This window comes from Miscanthus floridulus, chromosome 16 (assembly GCF_019320115.1).
Source record: "Miscanthus floridulus cultivar M001 chromosome 16, ASM1932011v1, whole genome shotgun sequence".
In the NCBI taxonomy this organism is placed as follows: Eukaryota; Viridiplantae; Streptophyta; class Magnoliopsida; order Poales; family Poaceae; genus Miscanthus; species Miscanthus floridulus.
Genome location: NC_089595.1, coordinates 49039815 through 49057498, shown reverse-complemented (window position 1 = coordinate 49057498; position 17684 = coordinate 49039815). Strand labels below are relative to the sequence as shown.

The 17684-nt window shown below is 43.2% G+C and overlaps 1 protein-coding gene across 2 annotated transcripts; it reads left to right on the top strand.

The window, feature by feature from the left end:
- The first annotated feature begins 15717 nt into the window (after positions 1 to 15717).
- LOC136514210 (uncharacterized) lies at positions 15718 to 17522 on the top strand. 2 transcript variants are annotated; one of them, XM_066508190.1, is made up of 5 exons: positions 15723 to 15919; positions 16029 to 16098; positions 16610 to 16719; positions 16822 to 16936; positions 17063 to 17522. In XM_066508190.1, the coding sequence occupies exons 1-5, from the start codon at positions 15850 to 15852 to the stop codon at positions 17145 to 17147; spliced, it is 450 nt and encodes a 149-aa protein (XP_066364287.1). In that variant the 5' UTR covers positions 15723 to 15849; the 3' UTR covers positions 17148 to 17522. The 2 variants fall into 2 exon arrangements, with proteins under 2 accessions (XP_066364288.1, XP_066364287.1); XM_066508191.1 differs by lacking the exon at positions 16822 to 16936 and having other exon boundaries at positions 15718 to 15919.
- Positions 17523 to 17684: the final 162 nt, after the last annotated feature.

Sequence of the window (17684 nt, the reverse complement as noted above, 5' to 3'; positions counted from 1 at the left end):
AATTAAGCATGTGACAACATCTACTCATACTTATCACATATGTATCTTGTTTAGCTAATCAAATTATATTCTAGAAACACTTTTAAGTTAACAATTAATCATATTAACTTTTAGGTATAAATTATCAAGGTTAAGCACCTATATTGCTTTTAATTCCAAACTAGTGTGCAAATATACTAATCAACTTAATATTTAGCTATATATGGAAAAATATGTGACATGAAAAATGTTGCCCCTAACATATAGTTCACGTCAGCACGAACCAAACGCAACTTAAACGGTGTAAAACAGAATTAGAACTTAAATTGCTTTTAATCAAAAAGTTATTGAATAATCCTTAATCAAGTTAATATTTAACTTATAAATTTTCAAGATGTGAGACATGTTAAACATCGCTGCTAACACATACCACACATTATGATGAAACTCGCGCAATCAAATCAAAATCAAAAACCTAAATCGACTTTAATTAATCAGCGATTAATTAATTATAGACACAATTAATATTTTAATAAAATAAATTCATAAATATGTGACATATAAACTAATAACTCTACTGCGTAGATCTCCACGACACAAAACTAATGCAACTTGAACGGAACAAAACGGATTTAAAATAAAGAAACAACGAAGATTACTAACCAGGGGCAGTTTCGTAATTAATTGCATCTTCAACCTTACTTCCTTCACGTACGTACAGACATGCAATGGTGGGAGGTGCTACTGTGATGCTCGTGGAGGGGGACCGAGGACAGCTGGCAGAGGGGCAAGGACCTCGGCTGCGGGGCCTGCTGGCCGGCTGGCGGAGGCGCAGTGTTAGTCCTGCCTGTAGGGCCGAGCAGGGGCCGCACGGGATGGCGCCTAGGCGGCCGTAGCAGGCGGCGGCGGCTGCCTGGCTGTGCTCACGAGCAGGGGTGCAGGACATGGCAGTGTAGGGCCACGGGCCAGGGCGGCGGCATGGGAACCGGGTCAGGACGCGGGAGGGTGCTGTGGTGGCGCCAGGTGGCCGGAGACAAAGGAGAAGACCACGTCCATGGTGAAGTTCGCCGGAAAACATCAACGGAAAAGGAAAAACAAAGGGGAACGATCAAACGGTGATGGATTCAATAAAAGGGATACACTACAGTGTAGAGAACAATGAGATCTACCTTGTGGTGGTGGTGGTTGATGCTGGAACGCGATGGTTTGGTCGGAAAAGCTCGCCGAAGAGTTTGCCGGAAACCTAGCTGTGCCAAACTTCGGCGTCCGATCTACGGGGCTACGAGTGGTGGCTCGAAAAACGGGGTGTACTTCTAGAATCCTTGTGTTGAGGCCTACGCTGGTATATATATATAGACGCAGGGTTTGGAGATTTTAGAAAGTGAAGATATTTTAGGAATTATTGATTTTCAGAATTAAAATAATTACAGAAAATCAGGAATTACTTTTTAGGCTCTGAAAAATATCTCTGAGCTTCGAAAAATACTAGGAAAATTCCTAGGGATAAGGAACACAACCAAAGTGGTTTTAGCTCCTGACAAAGACTTTTGGATCAATCGAGGAAAAAGACAAAGCTCCAAGAAATAGGAATTTAATCCCGAAAAAGGTCGGAAAGATTCCTAGAAAGAGAGGCATCGTTCTAACGTGTCTTAAAATATTTTCCAAGCCTTTGCATTTTGAAAACAAGACATCTTATCTAACTTTTGTTTTTGCAAGTTTTCAAATTCTTTTTAAACCACTACTTGAAAGCAATATCTTAAAGATTGAGAGTTGAATTTATTTTCCAAACCACTCATCACAAAAGTACCAATGCAACGGCATGTATGCGTAAACATGTTGCTATGCTTATGTTGGATTTTAAGAAATGTCTTTATCAGCACAAAACATTTAACAGACATCATTTTACTCTTTTTAGAAAGTAGCTAATTTTACGGTGTTACAGTTCGTGATTTTACCGTGTTGGTCTTGTAACAATCTACTCGTACCGGTTGGAATTCCGCCATCCGAGTTAAGTGATACATGTAAATCCAGTCATGGCAAGATGGAGATCAATCAGATTGATCGAATCGAACCTAGGTCAAGTGCTGAGTGCATGTGATGCGCAACGGTGATAGATTGGATCTACTGCCGGGCACCGAGGTGCGAGAAAAAGTGTTGTTCGGTAAAACAGCCATAACTTTTGCATACGGCCTCGGATTGAGATGAATTCTATATGAAAATTGTAGAGAGAAAAAATTTTACATCCGGTTCTCACCCGCTTCGCCGGTTTCGCTGAAATTAGATTTGCGAAAAATGGCCGGGAAGATGGTGTTTTTGGCGTTTTAAGATTAGACGTCGGAATCGGTTAACTCTGTTTTGCAGGAATTTGTGACTGGTATAGCCCTTATGTGTATGTGATGCATGTATGTAATTAATTCATGGCTTGCATGCCGTGAGTATTACAATATGGCTGGAGCCACTAAGATATTGTTAAATTGATGTAATGGCCTGCGTGCCAAACTGTGATGATCCTATCCGCGACTATGTAATCTTCTTCACTGCCTTGCGTTAGTGATAGCTAGTCTTGGTGGACTCATCACTGAAGGATGGCATACATGGATCATGGAGATGGAGATCATCATGAGGAATAGTTCGATGGAGATGGAGATCCCCAAAGGAACATTGGGCTATACCATGTCATATCTATGTTAATGTCGTTCTTACTATGTTCTACTTTCACATGCGATAATGTTTTTGTCTACATGCGATGTTGAAGTAGAACGATCCCTCAGCAATGTTTAAGTTAAAATGCTTCCCGAAACCTTGCACTGTCATGTGTCTTGTACAATCGGTGGTGGGTCTATGAAATTAGGGTGCCACTAGTTTTCCTTGACTAGACAGGTTCGTATCGGATACTTACAGCAGAAGGGTTGGTTACTTGAACAAGTTCATCCTAACGGTTAGGGACCTTTGAGCATGAGTAGTTGGGCACCAAAGCATAGAGATGCTACCCAACAACAAGAGTCATATGTGATATGATTAGCAAAGAGTTGCTTACCAATCTACCATGTCTTCTAGCGGTGATGCTAAAGCTCACTAGTAGACTTGTTAGTTGTGGGTTTTGAATCACTAAGTTTTAATAGAAGGATATTGATTTTAGTGGGAGTAGATTATATTAAAGTTTTAATATTGTTTACTCTATCTTGGATACATTGTCTTAGTATTTTGCATTACTTTTGTTGTAGATAAATGGCACTTAGCAATCAACCATTTACTTTGTGTTCAATTCTTGAGAAAGATAAGTTGAATGGAACAAACTATGTGGATTGGATCCGCAACCTGAGAATTGTTCTCAGGGCTAAGAAAAAGGAAGAAATTCTAGACACCCCAATACTAGATGAGCCTGCTGATAATGCACCTGCTGTAGAGAAAAATGCTTACAGGAAAGCATGTGATGCTGATCTTGAAGTGAGTTGCCTTATGCTTGCTTGTATGGAACCAGATCTACAGTTGCAGTTTGACAATAACCATGCAACGCACGATATGATCGTGGCGCTCAATGATATGTTCTAGACTCAAGCCAGGACTGAAAGGTTCAATGTCTCAAAGGCTTTTGCTAAAACCAAGCTAGCAAAGGGCGCAACAGTTGGGCCACATGTGATCAAAATGGTTGGTTACACTCAGAGGTTGCAGAAGCTGGGCTTCCCAATTGGTCCTAAATTAGCTACTGATTTTATTCTCGTGTCTCTTCCGCCCAGCTATGGAAATTTCATCATGAACTACCATATGCATGGGGCGGAGAAGGGCTTGAATGAATTATGTGGCATGCTTAAAATAGCAGAGGTTGATATCAAGAAAGGTGCTGGCAGTAGCCATGTGATGGCGGTCCAAAACAAGCCTAAGTTTAAGAAGAAGGGCAATTCTTGGAAGAAGAAAAAGGGCAAGGCTAAAGATGAGATCTCTAAGCCAAACCCACCTGCGCCCAAGGCTAGACCACCTGCTGATGCTGAGTGCTTTCATTGTCATGGGAAAGGTCACTGGAAGAGGAACTGCAAGTTGTACCTAGAATCCATAAAGGATCACGGTAGTAAAGGGACTCCCACAGCTTGTACACTTGTTGTTTATGTTACGGACATTTTCCTTGCTAATTCTTATATTAATTCTTGGGTATTTGATACCGGATTGGTTGCTCATATTTGCAATACGATGCAGGGAATGATAAGAAGTAGAAGCATGGAAAAGGGAGAAGTTGATTTCCACGTGGGCAATAATGCAAGAGTTGCTACGTTGAACGTCGGGACGATGCAACTCCACCTCCCGTCAGGATTTATTATGGAGTTGAATAATTGTTATTTTGTTCCTAGTTTAAGTCAAAACATTGTGTCACCTTCGTGTTTGATGAAGGATGGTTATTCATTTGTGAGTAAAGACAATGGTTGTGTGATCTCTAAAAATGACATGTTTGTGGCTTCTGCATCCATTGTGAATGGGTTATTTATTTTAAATCTTGAAGATGCTCCTATCTATAATATAAGTGCTAAAAGGCCTCGGCTTAATGAGTTACGTCCTACCTATATGTGGCATTGTCGTTTAGGTCATATAAGTGAGAATCGCATGAAGTGGCTCCATTCTGATGGGCTTTTAACTTCGTTTGATTTTGAATCATACGAGACATGTGAGGCTTGCCTGCTGGGCAAGATGACCAAGACGCCCTTCATAGGTTTTCCTAAGAGGGCGGTAGACTTGCTGGAACTCATACATACTGATGTGTGCGGACCAATGAGTACGACAGCAAGAGGCGGATTCCAATACTTCATAACCTTCACTGATGACTTTAGTAGATATGGCTATGTCTACTTAATGAAACATAAGTCTAAGACATTTGAAAAGTTCAAGGAGTTTTAGAGTGAAGTAGAGAATCAACATGGCAAGAAAATTAAGGCTTTGCGATCTGATCGTGGAGGCGAATATTTGAGCCACGAGTTTAGCAATCATCTAAAGAGTTGCAGAATTGTTCCACAGCTTACGCCACCTGGAACACCTCAGAGAAATGGCGTGTTCGAGTGATGTAATTGGACTTTGTTGGACATGGTTCGGTCTATGATGAGCTAGTCAGACCTACCGTTATCATTTTGGGGATATGCTCTAGAAATAGCCACTTTCACATTGAATAGGGTACCATCTAAGTCAGTAGTTAGGACACCACATGAGATGTGGACTGGTAAGAGTCCTAGTTTGTCTTTTTTGAAAATTTAGGTTTGTGAAGTTTATGTCAAATGACTTATGACAGATAAACTAACACCCAAATTAGACAAATGCTTTTTCGTGGGATATCCGAAGGAAACTTTGGGGTATTACTTCTACAACCGATCAAAGGGCAAAGTGTTTGTTGCTCGGAATAGTGTTTTCTTAGAGAAAGAGTTTCTCAAAAGAGAGAAAAGTGGACAGAAGTTGTATCTTGAAGAAGTTCAAGATGAGCCAGTTGGGAAGGACTCTACGAGTGATGCTAATGTAGCAGAACAAGTTGAGATACCTATGGTAATAGAAACACTGCCATAACCATGAAGGTCAGCAAGAATCCATGAGTTGCATGGGGATTTGTTATTGTTAGATGATGATGAACCTGCGACTTATGCAGAAGCAATGATGGACCTAGATTCTAAGAAATGGCAAAGTGCCATGAGATCCGAGATAGATTCCATGGGAAACAATCAAGTTTGGAACTTGGTTGACCCGCCTGATGGGGTTAGACCCATAGAGTGCAAATGGATCTATAAAAAGAAAAAGGATATGGATGGAAATGTTCACATCTATAAAGCTCGACTTGTTGCAAAGGGTTTTCGGCAAGTTCAAGGAATTGACTACGACGAGACTTTCTCGCCGGTAGCGATGCTTAAATCTATCCGGATCATTCTAGCAATAGCTGTTTATTTCGATTATGAGATATGGCAGATGGATGTTAAACAGCCTTTCTAAATGGAAATTTGGATGAGGACGTGTATATGATACGGCCCGAAGGTTTTGTTGATCCAAACAATGTTGGAAAAATTTGCAAGCTTCAGAAATCCATTTATGGGTTAAAGCAAGCATCTCGGAGTTGGAACATTCGTTTTGATGAAGTGGTCAAAGGGTTTGGCTTCCGTCAGAATGAAGAAGAACCTTGTGTTTACAAGAAAGAAAGTGGGAGCGCTATTGTATTTCTGATCTTGTATGTGGATGACATATTATTGATTGGGAATGACATTCCTATGTTACAATCCGTAAAGACTTTACTGAATAATAATTTTTCTATGAAGGATTTAGGAGAAGCAGCATACATTTTGGGCATCAAGATCTATAGAGATAGATCGAAGAGGCTTATAGGATTAAGCCAAGATATGTACATTGACAAGGTGTTAAAACGATTCAACATGGAACAGTCCAAGAAAGGGTTCTTGCCCATATCACATGGTATACGCTTTAGCGATAAACAGTGTCCTTTGACAGCTGATGAGCGGAAGCGCATGAGTAAGGTTCCATACGCCTCGACAGTTGGTTCCATCATGTACGCCATGATATGTACTCGCCTAGATGTCTCATATGCTCTAAGTGTTGCGAGTAGGTACCAAGCTGATCTAGGAGAGAGTCACTGGACACTTGTTAAAAACATTCTGAAGTACTTGAGAAGGACTAAAGATGTGTTCCTAATCTATGTAGGTGAGGAGGAGCTCATTGTAAATGGTTACTCTGATGCTAGCTTCCAAACTGACATGGATGATTCACAGTCTCAATCAGGTTTTGTGTTCACAATAAATGGTGGTGCTGTAAGTTGGAAAAGTTCCAAGCAGGAGACGGTGACCGATTCTACAACAGAGACCGAGTACATTGTAGCTTCTAGAGCTGCGAAGGAAGGTGTTTGGATGAGGAGGTTCCTCATTGAACTTGGTGTGTTTCTGAATGCGTCCAGCCCATTGAATCTACATTGTGACAACAATGGGGCAATTGCACAGGCTAAGGAGCCAAGGAATCACCAAAAGAGCAAACATGTACTGCAGAAATTTCACCTCATTCGAGAGTTCATTAGGCGAGATGAGATCAAGGTGTGCAAGATACATAGATTTGAATGTTCCAGATCCTTTGACAAAGGCTCTTCCACAACCTAAGCATGAGGCGCACATAAGAGCTATGGGTATTAGATATCTTCGAGATTAACTCTAGTGCAAGTGGGAGATTGTTGGGAGTATGCCCTAGAGATAATCATAGAGATGATTATATTGCCTTGTATCCATGATATATTATGAGTTCATTGAACTTCCATTAAAGACAACATGTATTGATTAGCAATTATGTGAATTGTTTGTGAAACTCTTTTACTTGTATGGTTATTCTAATGTTGTCCCTGGTCAGAGTTCGTGTGAGGACACACATGAATAATGGATCAGCACATTATTAGTTGATGACTATGTTTCACAAGTCATAGACATGGAGATGTCAAACTAATAATGTGGGCACATGTATGACATGGGGCTGGACTGACCCAACGTGAGATGTTGTTATTATCTCTATTCACATCATGTACGTTATGTCCTTATACCTAAGATTGTTGTATGTATTCAAGATGTGAAATGACCTACTTAGGGACTATCAAATGCTACTCCATAATAGGGTAGTTATAAAGGTGGTTTTTGGGTTTGTCGGGAAACATGCTATGAGACATAGACAATCAAGATGGAATTGGTCCCTCTCTATATGAGAGAGATATCACTAGATCACTATAATGATTAGATCAAGAAATGCATGGCCGTGCTTGGGTTAAGTGTTAACCTATGAGTTGGACCAAATATCGTGAGGCAAGGGAGTAACAAGTATGTGGTTTTGTGGTGGTTCATCTAATATGATCTTTGCGTGCACATAGGAGTTTACATGCCTTGCTAGAGGCCGCTATCAACTGATGGTTGAGTAGGAGTACTCGGGCCATGTCTATGTGTGCGTGAACCCATAGGGTCGCACGCTTAAGGGGCTAGAAGCCTAATTCGGATTGGATCCGAGTTAGACAAGGCTTAGGGTTACTAATGGGCCTCCAACTCGGGAGCTCATTAGGAACGCCTATAAATAGTGGGGTGGGCAACGGGGCTAATGAATCCACGCCTTTTGGCAGCCGCCGCCGCCCATCCTACACCCGTGCCTGCTACTCCTCGTGGACCTAGCAGTCTAGAGGCGCAACGCTTCCTCCCTGTATGTGTGGATACCTCGGAGGTGCTGTATTTGGAGCACAAGGATGAACCGCATGAAGGGGACGGATGGACAGATGACCTCGCAACTGCACGGCACTGCTACGACGCGTTCGACTACTTTGAGTCGCTTCCGCTGCACCTACATGTCTAGTGGTAATCCCATGATCTATAAATAGCAGTAGGTCCTGGTTTATGATGTCGAAATTTTTGTTTTTCGGCTAGCATAGCATCCTCATAACCCTACAACACCCATAATGTGCAGCTCACCGTTTGATTCTAGGTAGCTATGATGGAGAGCCCCATAGGTGGCAACAGCGATGGCAGCAATGTCGTGGTTGGAGTAGCGCCGGTGGCATTGCTACTATAGACAGAGATTTCTCTAGTGCAATCGATCGCTAAGAACTTGTCTTGGCAGTAGACGATGGACCCCATGGAGAACTCTAGTTTGGTGTCGAGCAGCGTCCATGCGCTGTCGACTCCAACCCGGCAGAACGCGACCTTCGTGGAGCACCCAAGCATGGCCATGGCCATGCACTCGCGGCCGGCGATGTCTGGTGGCGCCGAGAGCACGATCTCACAAAAGAACACGTCCCTCATGTCTTCTAGCTTGATGGCTCTGCCTACGGTATCAGCGTCCCCATAGCCATTGGTGGGATGGAGGACCCACCGACCATGGACCCTAGACACATGTTCCAATGAGGACGCCGCCACGACGTGTTTGCCTGCTGGCGGGAGCTCAACGTGGGGGCACAGGCACCAGTGAATGGATTTAGCAGTGTCACGGATGCCACCTCATCCATGAGCGCCAGCCACCCACATGAGGAGCCGCACGCCACATTGCTGTGCACATCGGGCAGCGTCTTGGAAAAGACCTTCTCTGAGACACAGTAGAAGTTGACATGGTCCGAGTCAGGGTCGAACGGGAGCAGCAGGAGCGGCTCGAAGGTCACAAATGGGGTGGCAGCATGCCATGGGGAGCAAGCAGATTAAAAGGATGCCACATCATGGCCTAACACGAGACGCTGCCCAATGGACTCGAGGAGATCCTCTAGCAAGCCGGATCTCCAGTCTGGGAGAGGTAGGGACCTTCTCTTGGGATTGGGAGGCTAAGCCATGGAAAACAGATGACATCAACTATGGTTCATGCAAGAAACAACAAGCGAGGGCGATGGAACACGTGAGCGGGAAACCAAATGAAATGAGGAAAAAGCTATCCCTTTTGCAAATGCAAAGAGGGGAAGTAATTAAATATAGGCAGATTTGGCAAGGTTCTCAGAAATGCAAAGAGGTTCCTTTTGTCTTAATTCTCTTTTCTTCTGTGTTAATTCTCTTTCCTTTTGCTCGTTGCCATGTATGCTAGTGCATGCAAACATGCAATGTGTATATGGATAGCACAATAATTTTCTACTTCCTATTTTGTCGTGATTCCTCTATCACATGATAGACAATATTCAATCAAGGAGAATGGCACGATCAATCAGTAATTAAGATGTCGTAGGATCGTAGGCGTGGGCAGATGGACGAACCAAAACAAATATCGCACCAAAACAAATGTTGCACTAAAAATGTCGCATCAAGCATTAGTGTATCAATGCCAACCATTGACTCATCCTCTAGAGTTTACAAATGTAAGCCATGGCAATAAATTGCAACAATTCAGGGCAAGTTCAGTGAGAAATCCCTCTTTTTCAAGGTTTAACTTCAGTGAGAAATCATCATTCTTTTTCTTGCCTGCCTACATCAGATTGTTCAAAAATAAACAAAGATCAATCCACATACATTTTGCAGTGTAGAGATAACTTTGTGACCTAGCTTGGTGTTGCTGTTATGGGAACACCAATTCAGCGAGCGAGGTCTAGAGGTGCAAAGGCCTGATGCCAAACATCTGAATATCATCTAGTGTAATAAAAAAAATTAGCAAGCCAAAAATTCAGTGGCCATAAAAAAAGTTGACAAGAGAAAAGTATCTAATATATTTTACCAGTAAAGTATCTAACATTGTTACACCAAGTTGACAAGAGAAAAGTATCTAATATATTATACCAGTAAAGTATCTAACATTGGTACACCAAGCTCATGAATTGAGACTATCAGTAAATAAATAAGGCTCGAGCTACTTGAAATGAGATTGGTACAGACAAAGGGCTAACTATGCTAAAAAACAATGGCATCCAATGTGCAGGCACACAATATCGAAAAAATAGATGATTAACTATATAACAAGAATGTCTGCAGCATCATGAACTATGGTTGTGTAACATCATGAATGGTGAGCGATGGAGGACGGGCGACGTCAATCGGTCTACAAATGCGAAGATGATGGCTTGGGTGCATGACTTAGGTGGCATTGAGGTAGCGACGCGGTAGCCAAGGATGATGGCTCGGGTGTATGGTGTGGGTGAACGGCGAGGACTACGATGCGGACGTCATGGAGGCGGCGATGTTTCCAAGTGCACGATGCGGGCAAACGGCAAGGACGACGGCGCGATGTCGAGGAGGCAGCAGTGTACATGGCGCATGGGGAGGATGATAGCGTGGGCACATAGACCAGACGATGGAGCAAGTCATGGAGGGGAGATCGCACGGGGAAGGGAGATTGCATAGGGAGGTGATCTTGCAGTGACCTTGCGGCGATCGATGATGTAGCCACAGGTGCATCCACTGGTAGGCAGACGGTGGATGATCCATTACTGTTGGTTCTCCACTACACGACGAGGAAGAGGTAGGGGTGGCTCGATCATGCAAGGGTTGAGGAATAGGGCGCGCGATGATCGTCTCCGTGTAGCGACCAGTGATGTGCTTGAGTCCTACCAAGAAGATGCGTTTGATCGTGCAGCGACGAGCGACAATGGTCTTCCATGTTTGTAGCGTATGCAAATCAGGGTCAAGAATTTCATATTTGTGGCATGAGGGCAGTATGATCGAGCATGAGACGTGGGTGATTGCTTTCCTTGTTTGAGGCAATTAGGGTCAAGACTTTCTGTGTTTGTAGCGTATGTAAATCAGGGTCATAACCTTCCATATTTATAGCGCATGCAAATCAGGGTCAAGACTTTCCGTGTTTTCTTCGCACCAAAGGACGCAACATGCGGGAGATGTCGTGGGATCGCAGGCGTGGGCAGACGGACGAACCAAAACAAATGTCGCACTAAAAAATATCCACACTTTGTTCTTTTTAGTTATAGGAAATGTTGTCAAGCTAGCTCCACTTACAAAGCCTTGCATGATCCTTGGAGTCACTTTATTTTTGGTTTATGATAGGTAAGTCTAGCTGAGTACCTTCTTATACTTAGGGTTTATTTCCCATTGTTGAGATAGTACGATGTATCGTGGCTACTGTAAGAACTGCTTCTGTCCTGTCATGGACGAGGAGTAGGGCCCTGGGCAAGGTGTCTCATGATAATCCCTCTCTTATGCTTTTGTGGAATTGTGATCATGAGCTGGCACCGTATTGGAACAATGATGACAGATGTTGGTTTCAAACTTATTTGCTTCTGCTACTATTTTATTTGAACTTGGTTTGTAATAACTTTTAATCGTATTCTAATGTATGGAACCGTATTTGTGAACTTTATATAACGTGTGACATGTATGTTTAATCATGTATGATTTTGGTTGTATGTTGATGGTTAATCGAGACCCTTCATGGTACTCGACAGACTACCGGGTTTATATAGGCTCAAGTATAATAGAGCGACTACTTGTAGGCTGCTATTGTACTTATGCTCTAATAAATTGCACGGTTCCACTACAGAAACAGTGATGGGAGCTACAATAATGACAATGTGTAAACACAGCAAACCAATTCGCAAATAAATTAGGCAAATACTTCCACCCCAGCACCATCTCAGTGAGGTGCTTTATCTCACATCTATATAGTCAAGGAAAATACTATGACACATAAAAAATGGAGTAACAAGCATCACACCCATTCAGTTATTAATTGTTTTCAAGGAAAAACTATATATAAATGACACAGTAACAAGCATCATATCACAGCCACATGAGGAAAATTTTCATTGATAACTTCAGTTACATTCCATAGTTGTGCAATAACAAAGACCTATAGAAGACTACTGGGTGTACAATAACAAAGACCTGTTGAGTACAAGTACATCCCATAGTCCAGTCTAGAGATAGGAAGCACAAGCTAAGGATGAGGTAGCACCTCGCAAAAAACTTCCACTAGCATCTCAGTGAGGTGCTTTCCCTTCCCTGTTGCACCTCTCACGGTCGATAGAGAGGCAAGAAGAGTAGACATGGAAGAGAAGCGCCGCTATCATCGCTACTGCTCTAGAGGAAGGAGGATTGCCAGGGCGCCGAGATAGTGAATCAGCAGTACAAGAAGTGTGTAGGGCAACTGTACATATAGAAATATCACTTTCCTAGCGGCCCTACGCTCATTGGAGCCATCATTAGAGCCACCAACAACATCCCAGTAGCCCCAATGAAGCCCAGCAATGCCAAACTAGGGATACCAAAGTTCATTCAGTACCACTTGGCTTGCTCAAATAAGCAGAACCTCCTTAATCGCAAAACTTCCGCTAGCACCTAGATCGAGCAGCCCTCGCTGCACCTAGATGCCGGTAGTACCCAATCTTGAAGGCCTTCTCCTAATGCCGCTGCTACCGCTGGAGGAGTTGGAGAAGGAGCGCCATGGTGATGAAGAAAATGTAGATGGTTGGCTCAAGAGCTTTGTTTGTATCTATCTATATCTAAGGAGGAAGGAGTGTGTGGATTGCCAAGAAGCGCATCTAGCCCTGACTTAAATAGGACAACCTTGAAGATGGAGAAGCAGGGAGGAGCAGTTAAGATGCGTGATCTAGGCATACGCATTAGGGAAGACGTGGCATACGACGGTACCCAGCGGAAGTGGTTAGATGGTGTTGGAAGTTGGGACATTCAACACTCACGATGAATTTACCACCGGTAGACTAAACGGTCATGTAGGGCCGGCAGTCATAACGCCAATCCCAGTCGGCTCGACTTTTCATATGACGGAGAAAATATCACTATCGCATCTATTGTTAACCCGTGGGTGGTAGAAGTTTCAACTGTTGGTTTCCTTCCTTAGGCACCGTCGCTTCTATCGTTACGGCAGTGAAAGTGACGACAGTGGTGTGTCAATCTATAGTAGTGTCTTTTGTGTCTAATAGGCAAGGTTTGATCACCATTAACCAAGTCATGGACCATGTTGTGGCATGTGGTGCTCCACCAAACTCTGATGAGCACTTTGTGGCATCTGAGTTGTTTATCAAGAAAGAGCAAAGGCAAAAGTTGACGTCCCCCCCCCCCCCCCCCGGCTCAATTCCCTTAGAAGGAAGTATGATGTGATGTATGGAGGAAAGTGAAGGCCAAGTTGTTTGTGTTATTGGGAGATTGTTGCCATTTCGACAATGTCATTTTTTCTTGCTCATTTTAGAGATGTCATTTATTTATGCTCATTTGTACATGTCCTTTTTTGCTTGCTCATTTTAGAGATGTTGTCATTTATTTATGCTCATTTGGACATGTTGGAGTAATCTGTTATGATCATTTGGACATGTTGTCATTTATTTATGCTCATTTCGACATGTTGGAGCAATCTATTATGATCATTTGGACATGTTGAACTTTTTAATGCTCATTTGAACATGTCATTTCTTGTAGATGTCTAGTGATGATTCCAGTGATGAGAACGATAATTTTTTTCAAAATCGTCTTAAGTGGTGCTATGATTGCCCAAATATATTGTGACATGTACCTAGATAAAAACCCACCAAGGACGGGGGTTGCTAGAGACATTGTATACTCCAGGGGAATGACATACTCAACTTCGTATAAGCAATGAAATATTCGAGGACCTCCATGGTTTATTGATGGAGAGGTACGGGCTAAAACCATCCTATCATATGTCTACCTATGAGAGCCTTGCCATGTTTTTATTTACATGTGCTGGAAATGAGTCGAGCCGAAAAGTTCAAAATTGGTTGAGCCGCGCGAGCCAGCAGATCTCTGGCACATTGCAGACCTCCATCATCTTGAGCAAGTACTTGAGGATCCCATCCTACGCGCATGACATCTTGCGACGGGCCTACTCCTGCGACTGCCGTTGCCTACTGCTGTTGGCCTCGTGCTTGGAGACACCAGAGCCGGTGGAAGGGAGGCCACTCTACTGCTCCTGCTCCTGCTCCTTGAGGCTCCAGAGAGGAGGGTGGAGGAGCAGAGCTTGTTGGCAAAGTGGAAGGAGAGGCAGCGGGACAGGGACGGGTGGGATAGGATCACAGGATGGTGGCGTAGAGGAAGAAGGCGAGCCCTGGCTCTGCGTCCACATCGCGGCAGGCTTCCACACCTAGGTCTTGTCGTCGTCCGACTCTGGGGGTGGGTACGCCGGCACCACCTCCGCGGGGAGCGGCGGTGGCGAGTGGGCCGGTAGTCGGCGGCAGCCTCGTGTGCGTGCGGCTGGCCGGTCGGCATCTCGAGGTGCGTGGAAGGATTGGGTGATGGGACCGTGACGGGTTGGGCGGAGCGAGGCAAGGAATTCGTCCACTTGCGAGCTGCGGCTGGCGGTCCGTTGTTGATTGCGGAGAGGCACGGCATAGTCACCTTCAACGAAGGGTGGAGGAGGAGAGCACGGGCCGGTGACAAGATTCGGGACCAGAGCCTAGCCCGCTCCCAGAGAACAACCATGCTGGCGTTTTTCTAGAGCCAGGTTAGGGGTGGTCGGTGGCTTCTAGAGCCTAGCTATGAGCTCTAAACAGGCAACCAAACAGCTCAAAGGTGGCTTCCGTGAGCCTGGCCAGGAGTTAGCCACCCAACCAAACAGACTCTTAGGCAAACGCAATATAATCTATGTATCCCATGGGCTACCCATATGATCTGCAAGCGACACACCTGAGTTTTATTTCCAATGGTAAAAACATTGACACAGAGATAATGTGATAATTTTCCAAGACATTTCCTCCAACGTGGAAAAGGTTTATATTCTTAAATATACTACCAAACATGCTCATGTGTTCAATGGACAAACAATTTGTTGCATGGTGCTCATGGGAATGATAATGAGCTAGCTATTTTTGTTAAATTTGACTCGGCTTGGCCCAACCTTAAATTAAGTAAGTTTCAAGGCCCGCAATAAATATTAATGTAATAAATGATTAAATTTGTATGGAAAATGACATGAGATTGACAAAATACGCGCCACGACGCGAATGAGCTCGGGCGACCAGGCCACAATATGAGTGGTGTGCATGCAAATGAAGGTTTTTAAGCTCCACACTTAAAGCAAGAAGGATGAGAGCGACGTATGATGGATCGAGGGATAGACGGATGGGAAGAGTGAGAGATGGAAATTAACTCAGCTTAATAGAGTGGCTATTGTGTATACCTTTGTGTGTTTAAAAAGGTGGAGACATGCCTATACATGTACCTATAGATATAAATTGATTAATACATAAATCAGGTTTAAAAATAAAAGATAAATGATTAGGGCCTTCTCCTTTTCTTAATGTCTCAAGTGTCCGTTACTGGGCTGAGAAATCTATGCTGCAACACGGCCAGGTTAACATGCCCCAGGCCCAAACAAAACCCCACCTCTCGGACACAGCCCCGACGGCGCCGCCTCCGCTACCCTCACCACCGCGCAACACATCCTCGCGGCGACGCGGCAGTAGCAGGCGGTGACGTCCCGGCTCCCCCAATGGCGGCAGACTGGTCGTGGGCGCGCAGGGCTTGGGAGAAGTGGGCCGCGAAGCACGTCGGCCCCTCTGGTATTCTCTCGTGCCCCTTGTCTTTATTTATTTATTTATTTATTTATTTTTATTTTTTTGCTTCTTCAATCTCCCTGTATCGCCCTAACTGACTGACGTGCTCTCGCAGGGAAGCCAGTCCAGGCCGCACTGCTGCTCAACTACGACCCCTCCGGGCCATCTCGGCTCCTTCCCGTCGTGTGAGTCCTTTCCCCTTCCTCAGATCATTTTCTTTTTCCCTTTTTCATGGTATAGCTACCAGTGGCCACTTTTACCTCTAATTGTTAACTGTAGCGATTTTTGACATGTACAATCTGTTAGCGATTGCATTTGTGGATCACAACAATTCTGCAATTGATGAATATCACTAGGATTTATGGAAAACAATGTATCTAGAAAAGTCAAAACGTCATATAATTTGGAACAGAGGGAGTAGTTACGATTGGCAGTTTTACATTTTTATGCTTTATATCTTCCTTATGGCCATATGGTTACTTGGGAGATTCAATATATGATTTGGATATAATCCCCTGTAACATAAGGAATATTCGTTGGATGTTGAGTTGTGCAATGAATGAATCTGATATCCGAAGGGGATCTATATGGCATGTTGTTGTTTTTGAAGATCGGAAATACCCTGTTGGTTATAATCCATGAATGCTGAAGTTTGTGTAGCTGAAAATTTACAGAAAGTCTTTTTCCTCTGTCCAGAGCAGAGCAAGAGAGAACACAACTTTCAGCTCTTGATATGCATCCATTCCTGGACTTTGTTAAGAGGGGCAATCTGCAGACTGAATTCTTCTCTGTTGGGCCAAACCAATGTGAGTGTTCCACATGCTGAATATATTTTTATTTATATAACTTGTCAAATGGATTGTCATTGCTGCGGTCAGCAATTTGTGATAGAAAGTTATGATTTGTAGATTTGGTCACCTCAATCCATGAAAACTGGTTTTGCGCCCGTTGCGTTAACAGCACAAAGTTAGGAGGTGAAGGAGTAATAGTTATGCAGATTGGAGCTTACTTGTTAGTCTCTATGTATGTACCTTTTCTTTAACTTCCAATTCATGGAAACTGGTTATCAAATTTTCTTACATATTGTTACTATTAAACTGTGTTCTTCATAAGAAACTATTTAATTCACACCGGTTTCTTAATGTATAGGTATGATGGTTCTCTTGCTTCAGCTTCACAAGCAATGGTGGCTGCTGATCAGTTTGCGATTCAGTTTAACCAGAGGAGTCACTAATTTCCAGTATAATTTTATGAGTGATGTTGACCCACAATTCGTTATTATTTGGAATCATAGTGCTAAAATGCAGTAGATGGCCTTATGTAACTTGTAATGTACTATTTTCTTGGGTCCGTAGTTACGCTAATGTAATAATAGCCAATATTGGCTGTTATACTGATCTTCCTAGTGTGAGGCTGAAGAAGCTCATGTTGAATTTTCCAAAGCATTCAAAAGCTTAAAAGGGACATTTGTTTTGTAGCCTATTTCTATGTGAGCTCATGCAAAAGTGTAGAAGATTTGAAATCCTTTGATTGAAAAAAAAATGTATACAGAATAATACTACATATGTATCAGGCTAAAATATGACTGTAATGAGACCTGAATTGAAAAGAAAAAAAAAGAGTTGTTGATACTAAGTTTTGTTCATTCCCTTGAATGTTATTTGAGTATTGTAAAGTAGCTCATGGTTACTCTTTACATTGACCAGTTCTGTATTATGACTTTGCCCTGAAGAACTGAAAAAACAACTGTTGGTGATGACACTTCTTCCAT

Excerpts from the sequence above, each read along its gene's own strand:
- LOC136514210 (XM_066508190.1), top strand. The coding sequence starts at position 15,850 with ATGGCGGCAGACTGGTCGTGGGCGCGCAGGGCTTGGGAGAAGTGGGCC. Across the intron at positions 16,099-16,609 it reads TCTCGGCTCCTTCCCGTCGT|AGCAGAGCAAGAGAGAACAC; the intron begins GTGAGTCCTTTC and ends TCCTCTGTCCAG. Across the intron at positions 16,937-17,062 it reads GCTTACTTGTTAGTCTCTAT|GTATGATGGTTCTCTTGCTT; the intron begins GTATGTACCTTT and ends CTTAATGTATAG.